The sequence below is a fragment of the Phyllobates terribilis genome, unplaced genomic scaffold, assembly GCF_046119375.1.
Source record: "Phyllobates terribilis strain yellow unplaced genomic scaffold, ASM4611937v1 Scaffold_4__5_contigs__length_816908805, whole genome shotgun sequence".
Classification (NCBI taxonomy): Eukaryota; Metazoa; Chordata; class Amphibia; order Anura; family Dendrobatidae; genus Phyllobates; species Phyllobates terribilis.
Window position 1 is genome coordinate 666,665,255 of NW_027362764.1, and position 23,504 is coordinate 666,688,758.

Sequence of the window (23,504 nt, forward strand, 5' to 3'; positions counted from 1 at the left end):
GCATTGGGCAAGGTGATGATGCTGGACCTTTTGTTTGGTGCCGTTCCAATGAGATTTATAAAGATGACTGCATGAAGAGAACATGCAAATTTCCACAGTCATTGATGATATGGGCTGCATGTCAGGTAAAGGCACTGGGGAGATGGCTGTCATTACATCTTCAATAAATGCCCAAGTTTACATTGATATTTTGGACAGTTTTCTTATCCCATCAATTGAAAGGATGTTTGGGGATGATGACATAATTTTTCAAGATGATAATGCATCCTGCAATAGAGCAAAAACTGTGAAAACATTCCTTGAAAGAAGACACATAAGGTCAAGGTCATGGCCTGCAAATAGTCTGGATTTCAATCCAATTGAAAATCTTTGGTGGAAGTTGAAGAAAATAGTCCATGACAAGCCTCCAACCTGCAAAGCTGATCTGGCAACAGCAATCAGAGAAAGTTGGAGCCAGATTGATGAAGAGTACTGTTTGTCACTCACTATGTCCATGCCTCAGAGACTGCAAGCTGTTATTAAAGCCAGAGGTGGTGCAACAAAATACTAGTGATGTATTGGAGTGTTCTTTTGTGTGTTTGTTTTTCATGATTCCATAATTTTTTCCTCAGAATTGAGTGATTCCATAATTTTTTCCCTCTGCTTGGTCTGAAAAAAATTACCCTTACCGAGTACCACATTTTTAATCTTGATTTCTTTTAGTGTTTCTTAAAGCCCTAAAGTTGCCATTTGAAATGACTTTAGTTTTGTACCATGTCTGCTTTTTTTCAACAACATTAAACAACTAAATGAACATCCTCCGAGCCCGGTGATTCCATAATTTTTGCCAGGGGTTGTAGTTGCTGAAATTCTTGCTTTTATCTTTATTTTTTTTGTATTTCAATTACGTAATTGCAAACAGTTTACTTTAATCTCGTAAAAGCAGCGATTAATTATGACTGATGTGTGATTGATAAGTGTTTATATATAAACAAACATCTCTGTGCACTTATTTCTTTTATCTCTTATTTTTATCCATACCTCTTAATTGTAACTTTTATTCAAAATAATTTTTTTTTTTTTTTAATTCTCTATAAAGACTAAATCTTTGCTTGGAGCCCAAATTTTCATATTAATAAGTATATTTGGTATCCCTGTATCCATAAAAGTCCGACCTATCAAAATCTAAAATTATGGTAAATAACATAAAGACAAGTACGGTATATTAAAACTCCAGAGCCGTAATTTTTTGTTTCCTGCACCTCCCTAAAAAAATGCAATAAAAAGCAATCAAAATATTTCATTTACGCCAAAATTGTACCAATAAGACCATCATCTTGCCACGCTATAAACGTAAGTCCTCATAGGGGTCCATTAATGGAAAAATAAAATTTAAATACAAAAGAAAAAAGCTATACAAGTTGGGTTATATTTGTACAGACCTGGAAAATCATGTTGCCAAGGTCATTTTTACAGTACAATGAACGCATAAAAAAAACAAATCCAAAAAACAGATGTCAGAATTGCATTTTATTTTACCATTTATCTGCACTTGGAATTGTTTTTTTGATTTTCCAGCACATCATATGTAAAATGAATGGAGTCTTTCAAAAGTACAACTCAGCAGTGATGGCAGAAAAATAAAAAGTTATCACATCTAGAAGGAGTAAAAAAAAATAAATGAAACTGTTAAAAATTAAAACTGTCTGTGGTGATAAGGGGTTAATAAAGAATAGTTGGTATATATATTTTTTTTTAAATTCAATCTATGCAATTTCTGTTTTTTTTCATTTTTCATAGTATTCTACTTTGTGGATCTATTAAACTGGCCGTACACATTAACCCCTTTCTGACTTGAGACGTATCCATACGTCCCTGTGGCCTGGTACTTATTGACCACGTACGTATAGATACGTCTCTGCAATCACGAGCACACAGAGGCTGTGCACACGCGATCACCGCTGGGTGTCAGCTGCAGCATTTAGCGAGCGAGCAGAGGGACAGAAGCCGCTCTGCTCTTGGATCGGAGACCCCGCGACGTCATCACAGGGTCCCGGTCGTTGCCATAGTGACCCGATGTAGTCATGACGACATCCGGGTCACCAGGCACTAGCAAGTTAGTTAGATCATGCGCTGTGCATGATCTAACTAACTTGAGTCTGCAGCACTGACAGCTATAAGGCATAGCAGTGATCTTGCACTGCTATACCTTATAACTGCGATTAGACTGCAGAAAGTGAAAGTCCCATAATGGGACAAAGTAAACAAAAGATGTATAAAAATTTAAATATTTTTTTTTTTAAAAATCACAAAATAATAATATATATATATATATATATATATATATATATATATATATATATATATATATATATATATATATATATATATATATATATTGAACCCATAAATATTATTCTGAAAAAAAATACACAAAAGTACACATATGTGGTATGCCGCATCTGAAACGACCCAACCTAAAAAACTGTCTCACTAGTTAACCCCTTTAGTGAACACTGTAAAAAAAAATAAAAAAACAATGCTTTATCATCATACCATTGCATAAAAAGTGGAATAAAATGCGATGAAAAAGATGAATGTAAGTAAAAATAGTACCGCAAAAAAACAAGCTGCCATACAGCTCCATCAGACAAAAAATAAAAAAGGTATAGCTCTCAGAATAAAGCGATGCAAAAATAATTATTTTTTCTACAAAATAGTTTTTATTGTGTAAAAGAACCAAAACATAAAAAAGATATAATTGTGGTACCACTTTAATCGTACTGACCAGAAGAATAAAGCTGCTTTATCAATTTTACCACACGTGGAGCGTAAAAAGAATCTCCTTTAAACAATTCCTGAATTGTTGGTTTTGGTTTATTCAGCCTCCCATAAATCGGAAAAGAAAGCGATCAAAAAATGTCACGTGCCCGAAAATAGTACCAATGAAAACGTCAACCTGTCCAGCGAAAAATAAGACCTCACATGACTGTTGGCCAAAATATGGAAAAACTATAGCTCTCAAAATATGGCGATGCAGAAACCAGTAAAGTGTCTTTTAGTGTGTGACAGCTGTCAAATATAAAAACCCGATATAAATCTGGTATCGCTGTAATCGTACCGACCCGCAGAATAAAGATGTCTAATCATGTATACTGCACGAGGAATGGCGATAAAAAATAAATAAATCTTAGTGAACACAAGGATCACAGCTACGCGTTTCGACATGCAGTCTTAATCATCGTCTGACCATGATTAAGACTGCACGTCCAAATGCATAGGTCGAGACAGCTGTGATCCTTGTGTGCACTGAGATTTATTATGGTGGTAGCAGCATTTTTTAATGGCTCAATAAAAGCTATGTTGTATTCAAGTTTATAACCTGATACGCTGGATCATTCCTCCTATTTTCTGATTCATTAACCAGGCTGTTCTGGCTGGATCCAAGCGAGGCTGAGACTGCACCACACCCCAGTGATGAGCGGACTTTACTTACCTTTTTTTCTAAAACATAAATAAAACCAATTCTTAACCTGCTTCTGATTTGTTCATTCTGCCTCCCAAAGATCGCTGTAAGGCTCGGGTCACATTTATCCTGCACTCTGCATTGAGGGCTTACATCGGGGTTTCCGTGTAAATCTCTGAAATACGTGATTCAGACATAACCCCAGACAGAAGATTCCCTATAACGAGGCAGATGTGGACGTCGTCTGGCATATGATTCGGCGGTGTCCGTCCTTTTAGGCGTGCATAAAAGAGCTGTTGGCCACAGTTTTGTGCACCTCTGAAGAAAAGGACACCGCTGAACAGAGGCCATACAGAGTCCAGATTAACTCTGCTGCCTCATTATAGTGAATGGCTCCCTCAGGGGTTTCATCTGAATTACATCACTCAGAGATTTAAATGGAAACCCCAATATCAGTGCTTAGCGTAGAGCGCAGGATAAATGGGAACATTTTACATAAAATTTTGGATCACAAAAAAAGCTTTGACTCAATCCACAAAAAAAACAAGTCCCCACTCAGGTCCGTCATCTATTAATGGAAATATAGAGGCTTCCACGTTACTGATAGCACAAAGGTTCTGGAAAATTAAAATGGCCTTTTCCCCACAAAAGAAATTCAGCAAATTCTGTGCTCCCAAATTCAAATTCTCCCCACCCTTCTGAGCCCCAGTGTGCCTAAACCGCAGTTAGCATCCACATGTTTGGAATTTCTGTAGCGATGAGAGCCTGCTTAATCTAAGGGTGCATGCCTCCAGAAGCATGAGCTGGGCATAATCTACTGGTCACTACAATGTACGGGTCACTACAATGGCAGTTTGCAATTTTCACTCAGCAACAGCCACTGTTGCTTGTTTCTGGAAAACACCCATTTAGATAAAAATCCTCCCCACACCTGTAGATAAATTCCCAAAGGGATATAAATTCCAAAGTGGGGTCACATGAGGGGGGATTCTGCTCTTTTCGTACTTAGGGTCTCTATATATGGAGTCCGCAAACTATTCTAGGAAAATCTGCGCTCCAGGAGGCAAATAGCGCTCCGTCTTTCCAGAGTCTCACCGTGTGGCTAAGCAGTACTGCACAGCCACATATGGGGTATTTCTCCATTCAGCAGAAATTGTGGGACAAATTTTGGTGCCATTTTTACCCATTTTCCTGTTTGAAAATGTAAAATCTGGGGCTAAAACAAAACTTTGGTGGTAAAAATGTAATAATTCTTTCTTCATCGCCCAATGGTGTAAAATTCTTTGAGGCACATGTGGTGTCAAAATGCTCTCTGCACCCCTAGATTAATTCATTGAGAGATGTAGTTTGTAAAATGGGGTCTCTTATGGGCGAATTCTGCTGTTCTGGCATTTTAGGGGCTCCGCCAATGTGACATGGCATCATCATACCAGTCCAGCAAAATATGAACTCCAATATGGCGCTCCTTCCCTTCTGAACTTTCCTATGTGCCTCAAAAGTAGTTTTCGACTACATATGGGGTATCGGCGATTTCAGGAGAACTTGCACAACACATTTTTGGGTCCATTTTCTCCTGCTATCCTTGTGAAAATGAAAAAATTGGGGGCTAAAACAACACATTTTGGGGGAAAATATATTTTTTGCATTTTCACAGATCAACATTGTAAAATTCTGTGAAACACGTGTGGGTTCAAGGTGCTGATCCCACATCTAGATAAATTCCTTGAGGGGTCTAGTTTCCAAAATGGTGTCACTTGTGGGGGGTCTTCACTGTTTAGGCACATCAGGGGCTCTCCAAACGCTAATTATTCCAGCAAATTTTGCATTCAAAAAGTCAAATGGCGCTCCTTCACTTCCAAGCCCTGCTGTGTGCCCAAACAGTACTTTCCCTCCACATATTGGGTATCAGCGTACTCAGGAGAAATTGCACAACAAATTGTATGGTGCAATTTCTTCTGTTACCCTTATGAAAATGAAAGCTAAAAAACATTTTTGTGGGAAATATGTGAAATTTTTATTTTCACGGCTCCATGTTATAAACTTCTGTGAAGCACCTGGGTGTTCAGGGTGCACACCACACATCTAGATAAGTTCCCTGATGGGTCTAGTTTCCAAAATGGTGTCACTTGTGGGAGGTCTCCACTGTTTAGGCACATCAGTGGCTCTCCAGATGCAACATGGCGCCCGCTAATTATTCCAACAAATTTTGCATTCAAAAAGTCAAATGGCACCAATTTCCTTCCGAGCCCTGCCGTGCGCCCAAACAGTGGTTTTCGCCCACATATCGGGTATCAGCATGCTCAGGAGAAATTGCACAACAAATTTCCGGGTCCATTTTTTCCTTGCACGCTTGCAAAAATAAAAAAAATTGGGTCTAAAGTAAAATTTTTGTGAAATAAAGTTAAATGTTCATTTTTTTCTTCCACATTCCAAAAATTCCTGTGAAGCCTCTGAAGGGTTAATAAACTTCCTGAATGTGGTTTTGAGCACCTTGAGGGGTGCAGTTTTTAGAATGGTGTCACTTTTGGGTATTTTTTGTCATAAAGACCCCTCAAAGTCACTCCAAATGTGATGTGGTCCCTAATTAAAAAAAAAAATTTTTCCAAAAATTTTGCCGATGTAAAGAACACATGTGGGAAATGTTATTTATTAACTATTTTGAGTGACATATCTGATTTAAGGCTATAAGAAAGTTTGAAAATTGCAAAATTTTCACCAAATTTCCATTTTTTTTTCACAAATAAGCACAAGTCATATCGAAGAAATTTTACCACTGCCATGAAGTACAATATGTCATGAAAAAATGGTCTTAGAATTAGTGGGATCCGTTGAAGCGTTCCAGAGTTATTACCGCGTAAATTGACAGTAGTCAGAATTGTAAAAATTGGCTTGGTCATTAAGGTGCAAACAGCCTTTGGGGGTAAAGGGGTTAAAATTATGTTTTCCGCACCCCCTAATTTTATTGATGCGTATGAAGCTTAGTGAATTTCCTGAAGGTCGGAGTAAAGCAAAATCTGAAATTTGTATTTCAACATACGTGATCCTTTTAGAGGAGATAAGCTGCCGGCTCTTCACTCATCACACACGGATGCTCGGCTGACCCGAGGGTGAGTGTGAATGGGGATCAGCGGTCAAAACAAACGGCAGTTTAGCCAACAAGTATCTAATGTGTACGGACAACCTCGATACAGACGAGCCCTATACGAAGTGGGGCATTAAAAGTCATAGTTATTTTAATGGGTTTTATGTCCATTTACCCTTTACCTAGTAAATTAACTTTTCCAAGGGGCTAAGTGACAAGTGGTAAATATAATGACATCTTTATAATTACACATTCAGCTTAGAGCGAAAAACCAGTTTTGCGGGGGAAGATATGAGCAGCACACAATGATGCACCAGTCAATGACTAAATTACATAATTACAAAAAGAACCCAAGAAAATATTTATTGTACTGAAAATAAGCCCATTTATAAAATATACCTCTGATTGACTCGGCACTATGATAAATACAAACTGGGATCTTCAATTTCATTGCACTGGTTATCTAAATACTCAATGATAATATTTCCTCCATTGTATACAGGATGTTCTGCAGTAGATAGCCACATATCTACAGAGCTGTCCATTGGTAGCGCCGCTCCTGTCTCGGCATGGCAGACCCGAAGCTTCTGTAAGACAAACAGGACAAACTGAAAGAGAATGGATCTGTTCTAGATGGATTGCTGGGTAACGTATTCTCGGAAGGGGGAGGGTAGGGGGTTGAAAATATTCAGTGTTCAATCTATATGTGGATTATAGTGGTGTATGTCTACAATCCTTATGTATATATTCTGTATAATGTGTGATCACAAATTGCTCTGAAATGTATTTTGCCAGTTTTAATAAAAGTTGTTTGATTAAAAAAAAGAGAATGTATCATTGGAAAATTAGAAGAAGAATACTTATTTTAAAAAAAATAAATAATCACCAAATTTTTGTATTTTTCCTTGTAACTACTGAATTATACAAAATCCTGAAATCTTGCAGTTTTTACTCTGACCACCAAGCCGCATAATAATCTGAACTGTCTGACACTTCCTGATCTGTAGAGATCACTCCTCAGCGGTCATCATATTATCACAAGCAGGATTACAATGACAGGTAACAAACCTATTATTAATGCGTTACTGAAACTTTACAATTTTTTTTTAAGATTTCAGTTCCTTTACAATTACAAGCAGACTGGTGTGAGTCCAGATCTTGAGACGCCCCTGATACTTCAATTCCGAACACTGCTTTTACCCTAAGAGGTACACAGCTCAGCAGACAGGAGGGTGCGGCTCAGCAGACAGGAGCGCGCGGCTCAGCAGACAGGAGCGCGCGGCTCAGCAGACAGGAGCGCGTGGCTCAGCAGACAGGAGCGCGTGGCTCTGCAGACAGGAGCGCGCGGCTCTGCAGACAGGAGCGCGTGGCTCTGCAGACAGGAGCGCGAGGCTCAGCAGACAGGAGGGCGCAACTCAGCAGACAGGAGGGCGCAACTCAGCAGACAGGAGGGCGCAACTCAGCAGACAGGAGGGTGCAACTCAGCAGACAGGAGGGTGCAACTCAGCAGACAGGAGGGTGCAGCTCAGCAGACAGGAGGGCGCAGCTCAGCAGACAGGAGGGCGCAACTCAGCAGACAGGAGGGTGCAGCTCAGCAGACAGGAGGGTGCAGCTCAGCAGACAGGAGGGCGCAACTCAGCAGACAGGAGGGCGCAACTCAGCAGACAGGAGGGCGCAACTCAGCAGACAGGAGGGCGCAACTCAGCAGACAGGAGGGCGCAACTCAGCAGACAGGAGGGCGCAGCTCAGCAGACAGGAGGGTGCAGCTCAGCAGACAGGAGGGCGCAGCTCAGCAGACAGGAGGGTGCAGCTCAGCAGACAGGAGGGCGCAGCTCAGCAGACAGGAGGGCGCAGCTCAGCAGACAGGAGGGCGCAGCTCAGCAGACAGGAGGGCGCAACTCAGCAGACAGGAGGGCGCAGCTCAGCAGACAGGAGGGTGCAGCTCAGCAGACAGGAGGGCGCAGCTCAGCAGACAGGACTCCTGTCTGAACGCAGCGCACACAGAGCAGGGTATGGATACAATAAAAAACAGAGACTTTTCAGCCCATTCTTTCTATTGAATCCATATTCTGGTCTGCATGAGCGGCTCACCTCTCAAGGGGGAGAGGTGGGTTTGAGCAATCAGTGGGAATCTCAGCACCCAGGCCCCACTGATCTGTTCAAAATTATAAGGACAGTGAAACGTGAAAAACATGGTTAAAGGTTTAGTTACTCATTAAGATGGAGGTAAATTCATGAGGCCATGGTCACAGCTCACCTTTTCCTCCTTCCTGTACAATGACCTCTGCAAAGATCACAGGGCATGCCCACAACATTCTCCTAAAGAAATTAATCTCCACACTACTGTTCTCTATGGCAGCTATAAAGCAAATCTCTGAATGCTGTAAGCAGAAGCTCAGTCTTCTCCCATAAACGTCTTAAAAAAATAAAAACAGTAAAAAAAACAAAACAAAACACTACAATCAGAAAACAAAAACAAAATTAAAAAAAGAGAAAATGTTCCTTTTTCTGGGTATGAAGAGGGCAGACTAAAAATAACATATGCATGATTACTTGGGGTCCCATCATTTGGTTTCTCACTATGAGGACAGGGAGCCCGTTGCCCCATGTGCACTACCATGATATTCATTGTCTATAGGACTGACGTAGAGCTATCTCCACCAACCTCAGACTGTGAATGGAGCGGCAGTGCACATGCGGACTTACACCTCATAGAAGAGGGCTTTATGGGATGATCAGCGGGGGATACAGCATGAATTTGTCACCTGTTTTTGTGCCTACTGTGTTGGATAATAACATGTTCTTATTCCATATTCAATAAAAGTTGAACTTTAGTTTTTAGCTACTTTGGTCCTGCCCATTTATATATATTGGCTGATTTTCTAAATTATTAACCAGAACTGTGCAGACCATGATGAAGGCACATACCTTTGCAGCGGCTTTGTTATTGTCATTTTTCAGGCTCGCTATAGAAGCCGCATAGTCCACAACTTTTCCAATACTCCACTTCTTACAGAAGAACATGGCTTTGCTTTTGTCCTTTCCTCCAGTAGGTAAGTACACTTGAAAGTAGACCCTTTCCGACTGCAATGTACAAAAATGTAAGAAGTGAATCTGCATAGGCAGAAAATCTACTCAGTGTGAACACGACATTTAAGAGCCCATAAGTCTACCGGCATCCATTATACCAGCACACACAGGCCCAATACAGGCCTGACATTTTATATAACACAGATTAATGATACGGGACTGTCAGAACTGTTATCAGTATGATGCTCAATACGTACAGCTACAGGACAGCTCTGCAATGATACAGCCATGATGCTTCATACAAAGAGGCACAGGAGAGGTCGGCAATGAGAAGAGGATCACCCCTTACAGCTCCACAAAAAGTACATCTTAATCAATAGATCTTGGAATGAGAATAAGTTCCACAATTGAATGTGATTAAATAAAATGTTCCTGTGCTGAGATAATCTCATAAATGTAACCCTGCTATGTACTGTGTAATGGCTGTGTCTGACCGTACAGGGACATGGTCTGATCATACCACAGCTCCTGGGCAGGGAGGAGAAAAAGAGTATACAGACATTACAGCACAGGATCACAGATGATTAGTTTTGTGAGGTAAAACATTTCCCTGCCTGTTTTTAAACAATGTTTTACCCCAAAGAAAGAATCATCTGAGATCCTGTGCTGTAATGTCTGTATACTCTTTTGTTTCCACCCCTGTCCAGGAGCTGTGGTATGATCAGACCATGTTCCTGTACGGTCAGACACGGCCATTACACAGTACACAGCAGGGGCACATTTATAAGATTATCTCAGCGCAGGAACATTTTATTTAAACACATCCAATTGTGGAGGTTATTATTATTCCAAGATCTATTGATTAAAATGAACTTTATTCATGGGAAAACCCCTTTAAGTTCCAATATTTTGCGCAACTCTAAAGGTGCACAAAAATAGTGACTTTTGTCATTTTCATGCCAGTCTCAGCCAGCTGCGCCAATATGGGCAAGACAGTGCGTGGCTACACTTGCACATATAATTCAGGCAAACTTAGATCATCTTGGTGGTGTCCCCGACTGGAGTAACATTCTGCCAGAGGTGTAAGATGTGCCTAATTCATTAAAGAGGTTGTCCACTACTTTTACATTAATGATCTATCCTTAGGAGAGGTCATCAATGTCTGATTGGCTGGGGTCCGACACCCGGCACCCCCGCCGATCAGCTGTTATCGGTGGTGGTGGCCTCCAGACAGAAATACTTACTTATAGAGCAGGCCGTCTTCTTGAATTGGCATATGAATAGGAGTCGGATGGGCAGTACCCTGTGGTGGCCTTTACAAGTAGACAGAGCAGCTCGGCAAGTGACTACTTCCTGTCGGTGGCTGCTGCCATTGATAACAGCTAATCAGCGGGGGTGCCGGCTGTCGGACCCCGGCCGATCAGACATTGATGACCTATTCTAAGGATAGGTCATCAATGTAGAAGTAGTGGACAACTTCTTTAAGGGGTGTCTGCCTCCTAATAGATTATGTGCATCGTACTCCTGCACGCCCTCATTAAGACTGGCGTGTATAATGCCGGTGTTCATGAAACAAGGACATAAACTACATGACATAATTGAGGGAAGTCGTATAAAAACATTTTAAAGAAACAGTTGCTGCACCCTTCTTTTAAAGACGACTTGTGACCATTCTTGACAAGTCCTTTTCAGTAAATACTTGTATTTTCCATTACATAAGAATTTGGGGTCATCTTTTCTTAGATCTCTACATTGTTCTGTTCCGCTTTTATTCCTGCTGAAAATGACAAGATTCCTCCCCTTATTCCAGGAGCTATAACTTTTCTATTTTCCATCCACATAGCTGTATGGGGGGGCTTGTTCTTTTGTGGGACGAGTTTAGTTGTGAATGACGCCATTCATTATAACATGTAATGGACTGAAAAATAGGAAACAATTCCAAATTGGGTGTAATTGTGAAAAACCTTCAATTCCATTGTATTTTGCCATTGTATTTTGGAGTTTTGTTTTTACATTGTCAATTGTATAGTAAAAATGACCAGGCAGCATTACACTTCAGATCAGTAAGATTATGCGGAGACCAAATTATTACAGTTCTTCATTTGGAAATTCCAGAACTTGTTGAAAAAAAAATAAATTGGTTTGTGTCACTATTTTCTGGTGATTCGTAGCTTTTTATTTTTCCGTCAATGGATCTCAGTGGGGGTTTGTTTTTGAGCCGTCAGCTTATGTTTTTATTGATATATTTAGGTACATGCACCCTATTGATTGCTTTTTATTGCATTTTTTGGGGAAGTACTACAAGTGAAAAATGCAAATCTTCCATTTCAATTTTTTTTTTCTGTCGACGTTCAATGTATGTATCACAGCTGTAGAAAAAGACACAGACCGCACATCCAAAACTCCATTGATCTATTGCGGCTCAGCAATAATGTACAAAATTGAATATGAGGTTCTTAGTTTAGCATCCTGATCACACTGTGGTTCACCATGATTGCTATGTCATGGTGAACCTCTCAGTGTATCATAACATTGATAAAAGTTCAATTTATATTTTAAATAATTTTATAATTTTATATATTAATAGACCGTAATTTTACGGATGCGACAATACCAACTATGGGAATCTGGGAAATGGGGTACGATTTAAAGGGAACCAGTCACCTCCAAAAAGCCATTTAGCTGCATATACAGAGGTAATTTGCAGGCAAATAGCATTTAAATCATGTCTGGCAGAGTTACTGGAGCAGCAGCTACAAGGAGAAAATAAACTTGTATCCTCCCTGCAGCTGCTCGCTTCCAGACGTTGGGGCGGATCAGGGAGCTGTAACAGTGACCCCGCACTATACAGGGAAAATCCAAGATAAAACCAAAATGAGCAAATTTCCTGCAGTAAATAAATAGCAACGGTGCATGAAAATAAAATAGGTATTTAGTTAACATAATTTTGATCGAAAAAATGTAAAAGCCTTCCTACCAAGTCACGGTGACCCTATTCAGGACGGTCCTAACCTCTAAAATTAAAATCTTATTTGTCACGTAACATAAAAGAGCGGCTGTAATCACAACCCAGCACATTGATTGGCAGCCTGCTCTGGACAAATACGCTGAAATACAGGTTGTCAACCAATGTGCTGGGGAGTGATTACAGCATGCTCACTGTATAATGAGAGGTGACTGTAACAATCTTGTGCCGCCCGATGACTGGAAGTGAGCGGCTGCAGGGAGAAAGTAACTTCATTTTCTCCCCGTTGCTGCTGCTCCAGTAACTCTATCAGACATGATTTAAATGTTATTTGCCTGTAAATTACCACTATATCTGCAGGTAGATGACGTCTCTGGAGGTAACAAGATTCCCTTTTAGCTTTTTTTTTTTTTAAAAAACAAATTTCTTCTATTTTTTTTTTTTGAACCAGTGCATGAGATCTTTTCTGATCATTTTATTTATATGCTGCTATCAGTGATTGATATAGGCAGATAAACAGCAGCAAGTGAGGCTAGCTCCGATCATTGCTGTTACAGGCAGATGCAGGCTGTATAATGCAGCCGACATCTGCCGGGTATGGCGCAGGTTCAGCTCCTGAGCCCGCTCTATAGAAGCATACGTTGACTGATGTACAGGGTGTATGAGAAGGGGTTCAACAAAACTGTTAATGTCTGTCTACACTTGCATTAATGGGTCTGTGATATATCACCCAACCTGATGTAAGATACGTGACAGCAAAATTATCACAAGTTACGCCACCGTCTGGTGGTCAATAGTAGAACTCCAATGAGACTCTGACCCAGTCCAGGAAGATTTGCCAACATCTACTGATCATAGATACAGCATAGCTATAACTGGGTTATAAGTAGGGATGAGCAGACCCGTGGAAGTTCGGGTTCTGGTATTCCATTGTTTGGTTTGGGTACCAGAACTGTACCCGAACTTGAACCAGAATCTCGCTTTTTTGGACGATTCGCTAACCACACACAGAAGAGATTGTGACTGACTCCCCTTGTATCGTGTGCTGCCGACTACTTAATCTCTAGTGACTGTTCTACACAGAAACCAGGGCACGAGTGTGAACAGAGCCTATAGTGAAGTAACCAGAAGTACGGCCAGTGCCTTACCTGAGGTACAGATTTATCTCCCTGCGCGTGTAACTTCAGCTTCATTAGCGCCACCTTGGCTGCAGTCTCTGCGTTTTTTGCCCCTCTACGGACTTTATTTGGAGGAGCGGACTTTTTGGAATCTGAAAACAATGACATTAATGTTATAGATTAGAAAGCAGCAACGGTTGATGTACAAGTCATCTAACTACAGCCAGAAAATAAATCACAGAATAGCAGACCATTAAAAGGGACATTCCCAAATGTGGGTGAATTACTGGTCAATTAACTCCAAAAACTAATTACTGATCTGAGTTCCATAACTGGGCTGTCTGCAACCTGTCTATTCCTCTGGAGAGCATTAATGTAGAAATTAATTGGGGCTGTGCCATGTACCTAAGCTCATTCACTATCCAAGCAGCGTTCTGGCTGTTCCACAGGCTCCAACATGTTGGGAGTTGTAGTACAGAGAGTAAAAAAAAAAGCAACTTGATGGCACGGCCCCACCAGAGATCTTTATTAACTTTCCACAAGAGCAGAACTATTATTAGAAGGTAATTAAAGGGGTTGTCCACTACTTGGAAAAACATTTCTGAATCTTTATGTTTACACCCAGTAAAATAATATCATTTATACTCCCCTCCGGTACCGGCGCCGGTCTAGTGGTGCAGCACTGCCTGTCTCAAGCATCGCTGATTGGCCACAAGGATCACATGACGTCACAATGTGACGTGATCCTTGAGAGAGCCAGTGCCGATACCGCTGGAATAGTGCCGGCACCGGAGGGGAGTATAAGTGATATTATTTTATTGGGTGCAAACATTGGGATTCAGAAATGGTGGACAATCTTTTTAAGGATTCTTAGCCCAGCAGCACTGTAGCATATATGTCCTGAATATACAGGTGCTTCTCCCAAAATTAGAATATCATCAAAAAGTTTATTTATTTCAGTTCTTCAATTCAAAAAGTGAAACTCATATATGATATAGAGTCATTACAGACAGAGTGATCTATTTCAAGCGTTTATTTCTGTTATTGTTGATGATTATGGCTTACAGCCAATGAAGTCATTATCTCAGTAATTTAGAATAATTAACGAAAAACACCTGTAAAGGCTTCCTAAGCATTTAAAAAGGAGATTTTTGTGTACTCACCGTAAAATCTCTTTCTCTTAGCCTCTAATTGCGGGACACAGGATCTTGGGTGTTATGCTGCTGTCCACTAGGAGGCGACACTAGGCTTAATCTGAAAAAGATTAACCGTGGCTCCTCCTCTGCAGTATACACCCCCTGACGGCGTCAGCCATGTTCAGTTTTGTGCAAAAGCAGTAGGAGGAACGTAACATGGATAACATAATCATGCCTATAAGAAGGCAACTATGTACGAGCTCAAGAAAAAAACACCAATATGAGAACTCAACGTAACAACGGGCAACAGGGTGGGAGCTGTGTCCCCCAATTAGAGGCTAAGAGAAAGAGATTTTACGGTGAGTACACAAAAATCTCCTTTACTCTGTCGCCTCATTGGGGGACACAGGACCTTGGGACGTCCCAAAGCAGTCCCTGGGTGGGAAGCAATGGATGAATATTGTGTAGACAGGCCCCTATAATTGGGGCATTGCCGCATGCAGGATACGTCTACCCAGGCTCGCGTCTGCTGAGGACTGGGTATGAACCCTGTAGTGCTTGGTAAACGTGTGTAGACTAGTCCAGGTGGCTGCCTTACACACTTGTTGCGCCGAAGCCTGGTGCCGAATGGCCCAGGAGGCCCCTACCACACGTGTAGAGGGTGCCGTAATACCTGCTGGAAGAGGAGAATCTTTGAAGCGGTAGGCCTATTGTGTGGATTTGATCCACCTAGCAAAGGTAGCTTTGGAAGCTGGTAGACCCTTGCGGCCGCCTTCCAGAAGAATGAAAAGAGAATCAGACTTCCGGTAGGGCGCAGTCCTAGACACATAGATACGTAATGCCCTGACAAGGTCAAGCGAATGCAGAGCCTTTTCCACTCTATGAACCGGGGCCGGACAGAGGGATGGCAGTGAAATTTCCTCATTGAGGTGGAAGTTGGACAAAACCTTCGGAAGGAAGGATGGAACCGTACGGAGAACTACCTTGTCTTGGTAAAAAGCCAGGAAGGGTTGTCTGCAGGAGAGTGCTGTGAGTTCAGACACCCTGCGTAGCGAGGTGATTGCCACTAGGAAAACCACCTTCTGGGATAGAAGGCGGAGTGAGACTTCCCTAAGGGGTTCAAAAGGTGTTTCCTGCAATGCTGTCAGCACGAGGTTGAGATCCCACATCTCTAGTGGTTGTCTGTAGGGGGGGAACCAATCGGGAAACCCCCTGAAGAAATGTCTTTACTTGCGGCTTGTTAGCAATGCGCGTCTGAAAAAGCACAGAGAGAGCTGACACCTGGCTCTTAAGAGAGCCCAGAGACAGTTTGGCCTCCAGACCCGACTGGAGAAAACCAAGTACCCTAGGGAGGGAATAAGGGAAAGGGGTCTGGTCATGAGAATCGCACCAGGTAAAGAAAGCTTTCCAGGTACGGTAATAGATCTTTGCAGAGTTTGGCTTCCGTGCTCTGATCATGGTTTCAATGACGTCAGGCGAGAACCCTGACTTGGTTAAAACCCAGGTCTCAATGGCCATGCCGTCAAATTGAGGGCCCCTGAGTTCTGGTGGTAGAACGGGCCCTGTGACAGAAGATCCCGGCGGTCGGGGAGACGCCAGGGGACGTCTGCTGTAAGCTGCACGATGTCGGCGTACCACGTACGTCTGGGCCAGGATGCGTTGAGGATGGTTCGAACTCCCTCTTGCTTGATCTTCCTCACCACTCTGGATATTAGGGGAAGAGGTGGAAAGATGTACAGGAGCTGAAACTGAGTCCAGTCCTGAACCAGGGAGTCCGCTCCCAGCGACCGTGGGTCGTGTGTTCTGGCCATGAAGTTGGAGACTTTGGCATTGAAGTGGGATGCCATCAGGTCCATGTCCGGAGTCCCCCAGCGATGGCAGATCTGGTGAAAAACTTCTGGATGGAGAGACCACTCTCCCGAGTCCATTCCCTGCCGGCTGAGGAAGTCTGCTTCCCAGTTGTCTACCCCCGGAATGTGGACCGCAGAGAGAACCGAACCTGTGTCTTCCACCCAGTGGAGAATGTGTGTCACTTCTCGCTTCGCCTGGGCACTGCGGGTCCTCCCTTGGTGATTTACATATGCCACAGCCGTGGCATTGTCTGACTGTACACTGATGTGAGAGGCTGCCAGTAAGTGATGGAAGGCTCTCAACGCCAGGAGAATGGCACGAATTTCCAAGATGTTGATGGGCATGGTCGCTTCTGTTGGGGACCACTTGCCCTGTGCTCTGTGGTGTAGGTGTACCGCACCCCAACCTGTCAGGCTCGCATCGGTGGTCAGGACTTTCCATTGACTCGTGATAAAGGATTTCCCCTTTGTTAGTGAGGTTGGCTTGAGCCACCAGTGCAGGGATCTCTTTGTTGACGACGTCAACTGAAACTACCTGTCGAGAGAAAAAGGATTCCTGTCCCATGACCTGAGGATGGCTAGTTGGAGAGGCCTGAGGTGAAGCTGGGCAAATGGGACCGCTTCTATTGCCGCCACCATCCTGCCAAGGACTCTCATGGCAAACCGGAGAGACCGAGGGGGTTTGCGAAGTAGGGTGCGGACTCCTATACAGAGGGGCAGTGCTTTGTCCTTGGGGAGGAGTACTAGACCCTTGAGGGTGTTGAATAACATTCCCAAAAAGGTCAGAGACTGACTCGGGGTTGGTGATGACTTTTTTAAGTTGACCAACCAGCCCAAACGACTCAAAATGTCGATTGTGATCGAGACGCTGATTTCGCAGTCCTTGAAGGTGGGAGCCTTGATGAGGAGATCGTCCAGATATGGAATGACTATTATGCCTTCTGGAGTGCAGGATGTCCATGGTGACTGCCATGACCTTGGTAAACATTCTGGGAGCCGTGGCGAGTCCGAATGGGAGAGCCACGAACTGGTAGTGTTCCTGGTCTATTGCGAACCTGAGAAATCTCTGATGAGCTGGCGTAATTGGTATATGTAGGTATGCGTCTTGAATGTCATAGAATCATAGAATGGTAGAGTTGGAAGGGACCTCCTGGGTCATCTGGTCCAACCCCCTGCTCAAAACAGGATTCACTAGATCATCTCAGACAGATGTCTGTCCAGCCTCTGTTTGAAGACGTCCATTGAAGGGGAACTCACCACCTCTCGTGGCAGCCTGTTCCACTCATTAATCACCCTAACTGTCAAAAAGTTTTTTCTAATATCTAATCTGTGTCTCCTCCCATTTAGTTTCATCCCATTGCTTCTAGTCTTTCCTTGTGCAAATGAGAATAAAGATGATCCTTCTACAATGTGACAGCCCTTGACATATTTGTAGACAGCTATTAAGTCTCCTCTCAGTCTTCTTTTTTGCAAGCTAAACATTCCCAAATCCTGCAACCGTTCCTCATAGGACATGGTTTGCAGACCAGTCACCATTCTGGTCGCTCTTCTCTGAACTTGCTCCAGTTTGTCTATGTCTTTTTTAAAATGTGGTGCCCAAAACTGTACACAGTATTCCAGATGAGGTCTGACCAAAGAGGAGTAAAGACCGATAATGACTTCACGTGATCTAGACTGTATGCTTCTGTTAATACATCCCAGAATTGTATTTGCCTTTTTTGCTGCTGCATCACACTGTTGACTCATGTTCAGTCTATGATCTATTAGTATACCTAAGTCTTTTTCACATGTACTGTTGCTTAGCTCTATTCCTCCCATTCTGTATATGCTTTTTTCATTTTTATTGCCCAGATGTAGTAATTTGCATTTTTCCCTGTTAAAAACCATTCTGTTGGTTGCTGCCCACTGCTCCAGTTTATTTAGGTCTTTTTGAATCCTCTCTCTCTCTTTTCTAGTATTAGCTATCCCTCCTAGCTTTGTGTCATCAGCAAATTTAATCAGTTTACCCTCAATTCCTTCATCTAAATCATTGATAAAGATGTTGAACAATACAGGTCCCAGGACGGAGCCCTGTGGTACCCCACTTGAGACATTCATCCAGCTGGATGTGAAGCCATTTACAACCACCCTTTGAGTCCGATCACTAAGCCAGTTATGAATCCACCTAACAGTTGCCTGGTCCATTGCATACTTGGTCATTTTTTCAATAAGGATGGTGTGAGATACTTTGTCAAATGCTTTGCTGAAGTCAAGATATACTATATCTACAGCATTTCCCTGATCCACCCAGTCAGTGATTCTGTCATAGAAGGAAATTAAGTTAGTCTGACATGACTTGTTAGTTACAAACCCATGCTGACTCTGGTTAATCACTTCATTCTTATCCATGTACTTACATACATGTTGTTTAATAATTTGTTCAAAGATCTTTCCTGGTATAGAAGTCAGACTCACCGGCCTATAGTTCCCTGGGTCCACCTTCTTCCCCTTTTTGAATGTCTATGGAGGCGAGAAATTCTCCCTTCTCCATGGACGCAATGATGGACCGAAGGGACTCCATGCGAAAATTACGTACCCGTACATATTTGTTGAGCTGTTTTAGGTCCAATATGAGCCGTACGCTGCCTCCTTTTTTGGGGACTACGAATAAATTCGAGTAGAACCCTTGACAGCGCTCGGTCATGGGAACCGATACTATCACACCTGCTTGAAGAAGCAATGAAACCGCGTGGTGGAAGGCATGAGCCTTGGCTCGTGGAGCGCGGTTGTTATTCTGTGCTGTTCGCGAGACGGACCAGCCGGAAGAGTTCCGAAAGGATCGGTAACGTGCTTGATTGCGCTTTTTGTAAGTGTGTTTGGGCTTCAGTTGGGGGAGAGAGGTACTTTTACCCCCGGTGGCGTTGGATATCATTGTGTCCAACTGTTCACCGAAAAGTCGACCACTGAGGTACGGGAGGTGAGTGAGGGACTTCTTTGAAGCTGCATCTGCTTTCGATTCCCGCAGCCAGAGGATACGCCGAATCGTGATGGCGTTTGAAGCTATCCCGGCTGCACCCCTTGCAGAATCCAGAGCTGCATGTAGCATGTAATCTGCCACGACTGCTATTTGGGCCGCTTGGTCCGACAGTTCAGGGGTAGATGTTTGTAGGCCAGTTTGTAAATTTTGGGCCCAGGCCAGGATTGCCTTGGCAGCCCAAACTGAGGCGAACGCGGGAGCCAGGGAGGCCCCTGCGGCCTCGAAAATTGAACGAGTCATGCATTCTACCTGCCGGTCTGCTGTGTCCCTGAGGGTTGAGCTATCTGGCAGTGAAAGGAGTGTCTGTGCTGCTAGTCTGGAGACTGGGGGATTCACCTCAGGTGGATCTGTCCACTGTTTGGTGACCTCCTGTGGAACAGGGTACCGCGCCTCCAGATATTTGCGTAAACTTAGTAAACTTTTTCTCAGGTTGTGAGAACTGCTTTTTAAGGATTGCATTAAACTCTGGGTGGTCAAAGAAGACCTTAGGCGGTTTCAGGACTCCTTCAAAGGAAATCTTATGTCCTGGTGTCTCCAGGGGAGGATCGGAGATGTCCAGCATCCGATGGATAGGTGAGATTAAATCATCAACTAGCACTGTATTGCCAGGGGGAATAGGGATCAGGGACCCTTCGGTTTCCTTGTCTGAGTCGGAATCACAGATGTCTTCCGAATCTTGTGTATCGCTAAGGCGTCTCCTGCTGGGAGAACCGGAGCAGAGGCCTTCTGTGGTCAGGGATGGCTGTGGGGATCTGCGTTGTCTGTACCTGTCAGGGGACGGTCTAGATGAGCTGGGAGTACGGGGTCTCACACTGGAAGGGGACGACCGTGTGGTATGGGATGACGCAGATGAATGAGACCTGTGGGTCCGCTTGCGTCCTGATCTAGACGTGGATGTGCCCATGTCATCATCCTGAGTGGAACTCTCCCTTTGAGTAGTTGCGACACTAAGCAAAAACTGAACATGGCTGACGCCATCAGGGGGTGTATACTGCAGAGGAGGAGCCTACCGTTAATCTTTTTCAGATTAAGCCTAGTGTTGCCTCCTAGTGGACAGCAGCATAACACCCAAGGTCCTGTGTCCCCCAATGAGGCGACAGAGTAAAGGTCATTTAGTCTGTTTCAGTAGGCTCCACACTCATGGGGAAGACTGCTGACTTGACAGATGTCCAGAAGGCAGTCATTGACACACTCCACAAGGTTCCAGAGTTCTAATTTTCATTTGGAAATCAAGGTCCCAGAGTCTGGAGGAAGAGTGGAGAGGCCACAACCCAAGCTGCTTGAGGTCTAGTGTGAAGTTTCCACAATCCGTGATGGTTTGAGGAGCCATGTCATCTGCTGGTATAGGTCCACTGTGTTTTATCAAGACCAAAGTCAGCGCAGCCGTCTACCAGGAAATTTTAGAGCACTTCATGCTTCCCTCTGTCAACAAGCTTTTTGGAGATGGATATTTTACGAACAACAGTATCACTGTGCTTGATTGGCCAGCAAACTCGCCTGACGTTAACCCCATAGAGAATCTATGGGGTATTGTCAAGAAGAAGATGAGAGACACCAGACCCAACAATGCAGACGAGCTGAAGGCCACTATCAAATCAACCTGGGCTTCCATAACACCTCGGCAGTGCCACAGGCTGATCGCCTCCATGCCACGCCGCATTGATGCAGTAATTGATGCAAAAGGAGCCCCGACCAAGTATTGAGGGCATTTACTGAACATACATTTCAGTAGGCCAACATTTCGGAGATGGATATTTTATTCTCCAGCAGGACTTGGCACCTGTACCAATACCGGGTTTACGAACAACAGTATCACTGTGCTTGATTGGCCAGCAAACTCGCCTGACGTTAACCCCATAGAGAATCTATGGGGTATGGTCAAGAGGAAGATGAGAGACACCAGACCCAACAATGCAGACGAGCTGAAGGCCGCTATCAAATCAACCTGGGCTTCCATAACACCTCGGCAGTGCCACAGGCTGATCGCCTCCATGCCACGCCGCATTGATGCAGTAATTGATGCAAAAGGAGCCCTGACCAAGTATTGAGGGCATTTACTGAACATACATTTCAGTAGGCCAACATTTCGGATTTTAAAAACATTTTTCAAGCTGTTGTTATAAAGTATTCTAATTTACTGAGATAATGACTTTTGTGTTTTCATTGGCTGTAAGCCATAATCCTCAACATTAAAAGAAATAAACACTTGAAATAGATCACACTCTGTTTGTAATGACTCTATATAATATATAAGTTTCACTTTTTGTATTGAAGAACTGAAATAAATTAACTTTTTGATGATATTCTAATTTTGTGAGAAAATGTATGACTGATGAGGATATCAGTATGTCCATTCTCACTGCCCCAAATTTATCTTCCAGATATATTGTACAGCATTACAGCCTGTGCTGGCGCAATACAAGTATATAATACAGGAGAACACACGGCTTGTGCATATGCTACATTTTTCCTGCATGCTTTTTGCAATGGAAAAAATGCAGCGTTTTACAGTACTAGCCAAGTGAATGAGCTTTCAGAAATCTCCAGCACATGCTGCTTATTTTTTTCTTGCAGATTTTAACCAAAGTGTTTCTTCAGATCTGCAGCCTGTCGGTTCTTTCAGTGTATTTCACCAATTCAAATGAAAGGGAAAAAAAACTGCAGCAAAAACATTTGACAAACGTGCAAAATTTTCACAGCGGAAAAAAAAAAAATGCTGAAAATACTGGTGGTGTGCACACAGCCTGACATACCCACAATCTCCTTCACCAGCTGTTGGGTTGCACACATCCGTTGTTTCGGAGCCTCCAGCTGGTCACACTCGTGGTCGGGCTGGTGACGGTGCCTAGAAGACACAGGGCGACATGTAGAATAATGAAGGACAAGGCACAGGTGCTGTGACAGGTCTATGACCAAACTAACCTCAAGCAAAAATGTTTCTTGCAGAAAGGACATAAAACCTCCACCAACTCCTTCCCTCCGCAGCCGGCGTAAGTACAAGGGTGCTGGATGCTGCCGTCAGACTGTCCGCCACCGCCGCTGCTGCCTGTAGTCGGCTGGGAGAACACATTAATATACATGGAGTGAATGCCACGGTGTAAGCTTCCATCAATGACAGTCCAGGACCAACGTCTCGCCTGTGACCACCACCACTATCATGTTCTCCAGCGCATCAGGAGACAATTCTAGTTCCCAGTGATCAGATAGCTGGAATCAGACACATCATCTAAAATGAGATCCAGCCATATCGCCTCTGTGGTAGACCGAGTGCTGGGAAAGGTGGCCGACAACATCTCTGGGAACTGCGATAATGACTCACAAAGACGACCACTGAAGGACAGAAGCAGCTGAACACAAGAGGACTTGTACTCCCTGGTGTACATTAGGGTTTATTTTAGGATAAAATCCATTTCTTTGAATAGCGGTGCATGTATAATGGGTAAAGGATTGGAGATAGTGCCCCCTGGTGGGTGAGCACTGCTATAACGGTGCATGTATAATGGGTACAGGAGACAATGCCCTCTAGTGGGCGAGCACTGCAATACTTCTCCAGACCATTTCATAGCAGAAATCATTAGTAGCGACACATATTAGCATTGGGGGTAACATTTTTCTGATTATTAAAGTTTAGCTTCTTGTTCAGAAAACTTTTGACACGGCATAGAGATATGTCAGAAGTTTTCATCAGTGACGTCCTGAGTTGAGGCCACAACCGATCAATAAAACAAAAGAGGCAGAAGAGCCGAGGTGAGCATGACGATGGGCTCATAGAAAGTCTGTCAGTCTTCAGTCTCAGGGGAGAGCGGTGCTTCCTTGTTTTAGTGATCAGTGAGGGTCTCAGCACCCCGACCCTCGCAGGAAA

At 43.3% G+C, this 23,504-nt stretch overlaps 1 protein-coding gene across 3 annotated transcripts in view; it reads right to left on the reverse strand.

The window, feature by feature from the left end:
- The window catches only part of ZFAND1 (zinc finger AN1-type containing 1), a 37,330-nt gene that overhangs the window by 10,472 nt on the left and 3,354 nt on the right, over positions 1–23,504 (reverse strand). For 2 of the 3 annotated variants that reach the window (XM_073679506.1, XM_073679504.1), the window contains exons 4-8: positions 22,565–22,698; positions 22,396–22,487; positions 13,671–13,792; positions 9,456–9,611; positions 6,657–7,114 (exon numbers count right to left, since the gene is read on the reverse strand). In XM_073679506.1, coding sequence (XP_073535607.1) covers positions 6,944–7,114; positions 9,456–9,611; positions 13,671–13,792; positions 22,396–22,487; positions 22,565–22,698 — 675 coding nt within the window. In that variant the 3' untranslated portion in view covers positions 6,657–6,943. Of the gene's footprint in view, positions 1–6,656; positions 7,115–9,455; positions 9,612–13,670; positions 13,793–22,395; positions 22,488–22,564; positions 22,699–23,504 lie in introns of those variants that run through there. The other variant, XM_073679505.1, reaches the window with a different exon arrangement.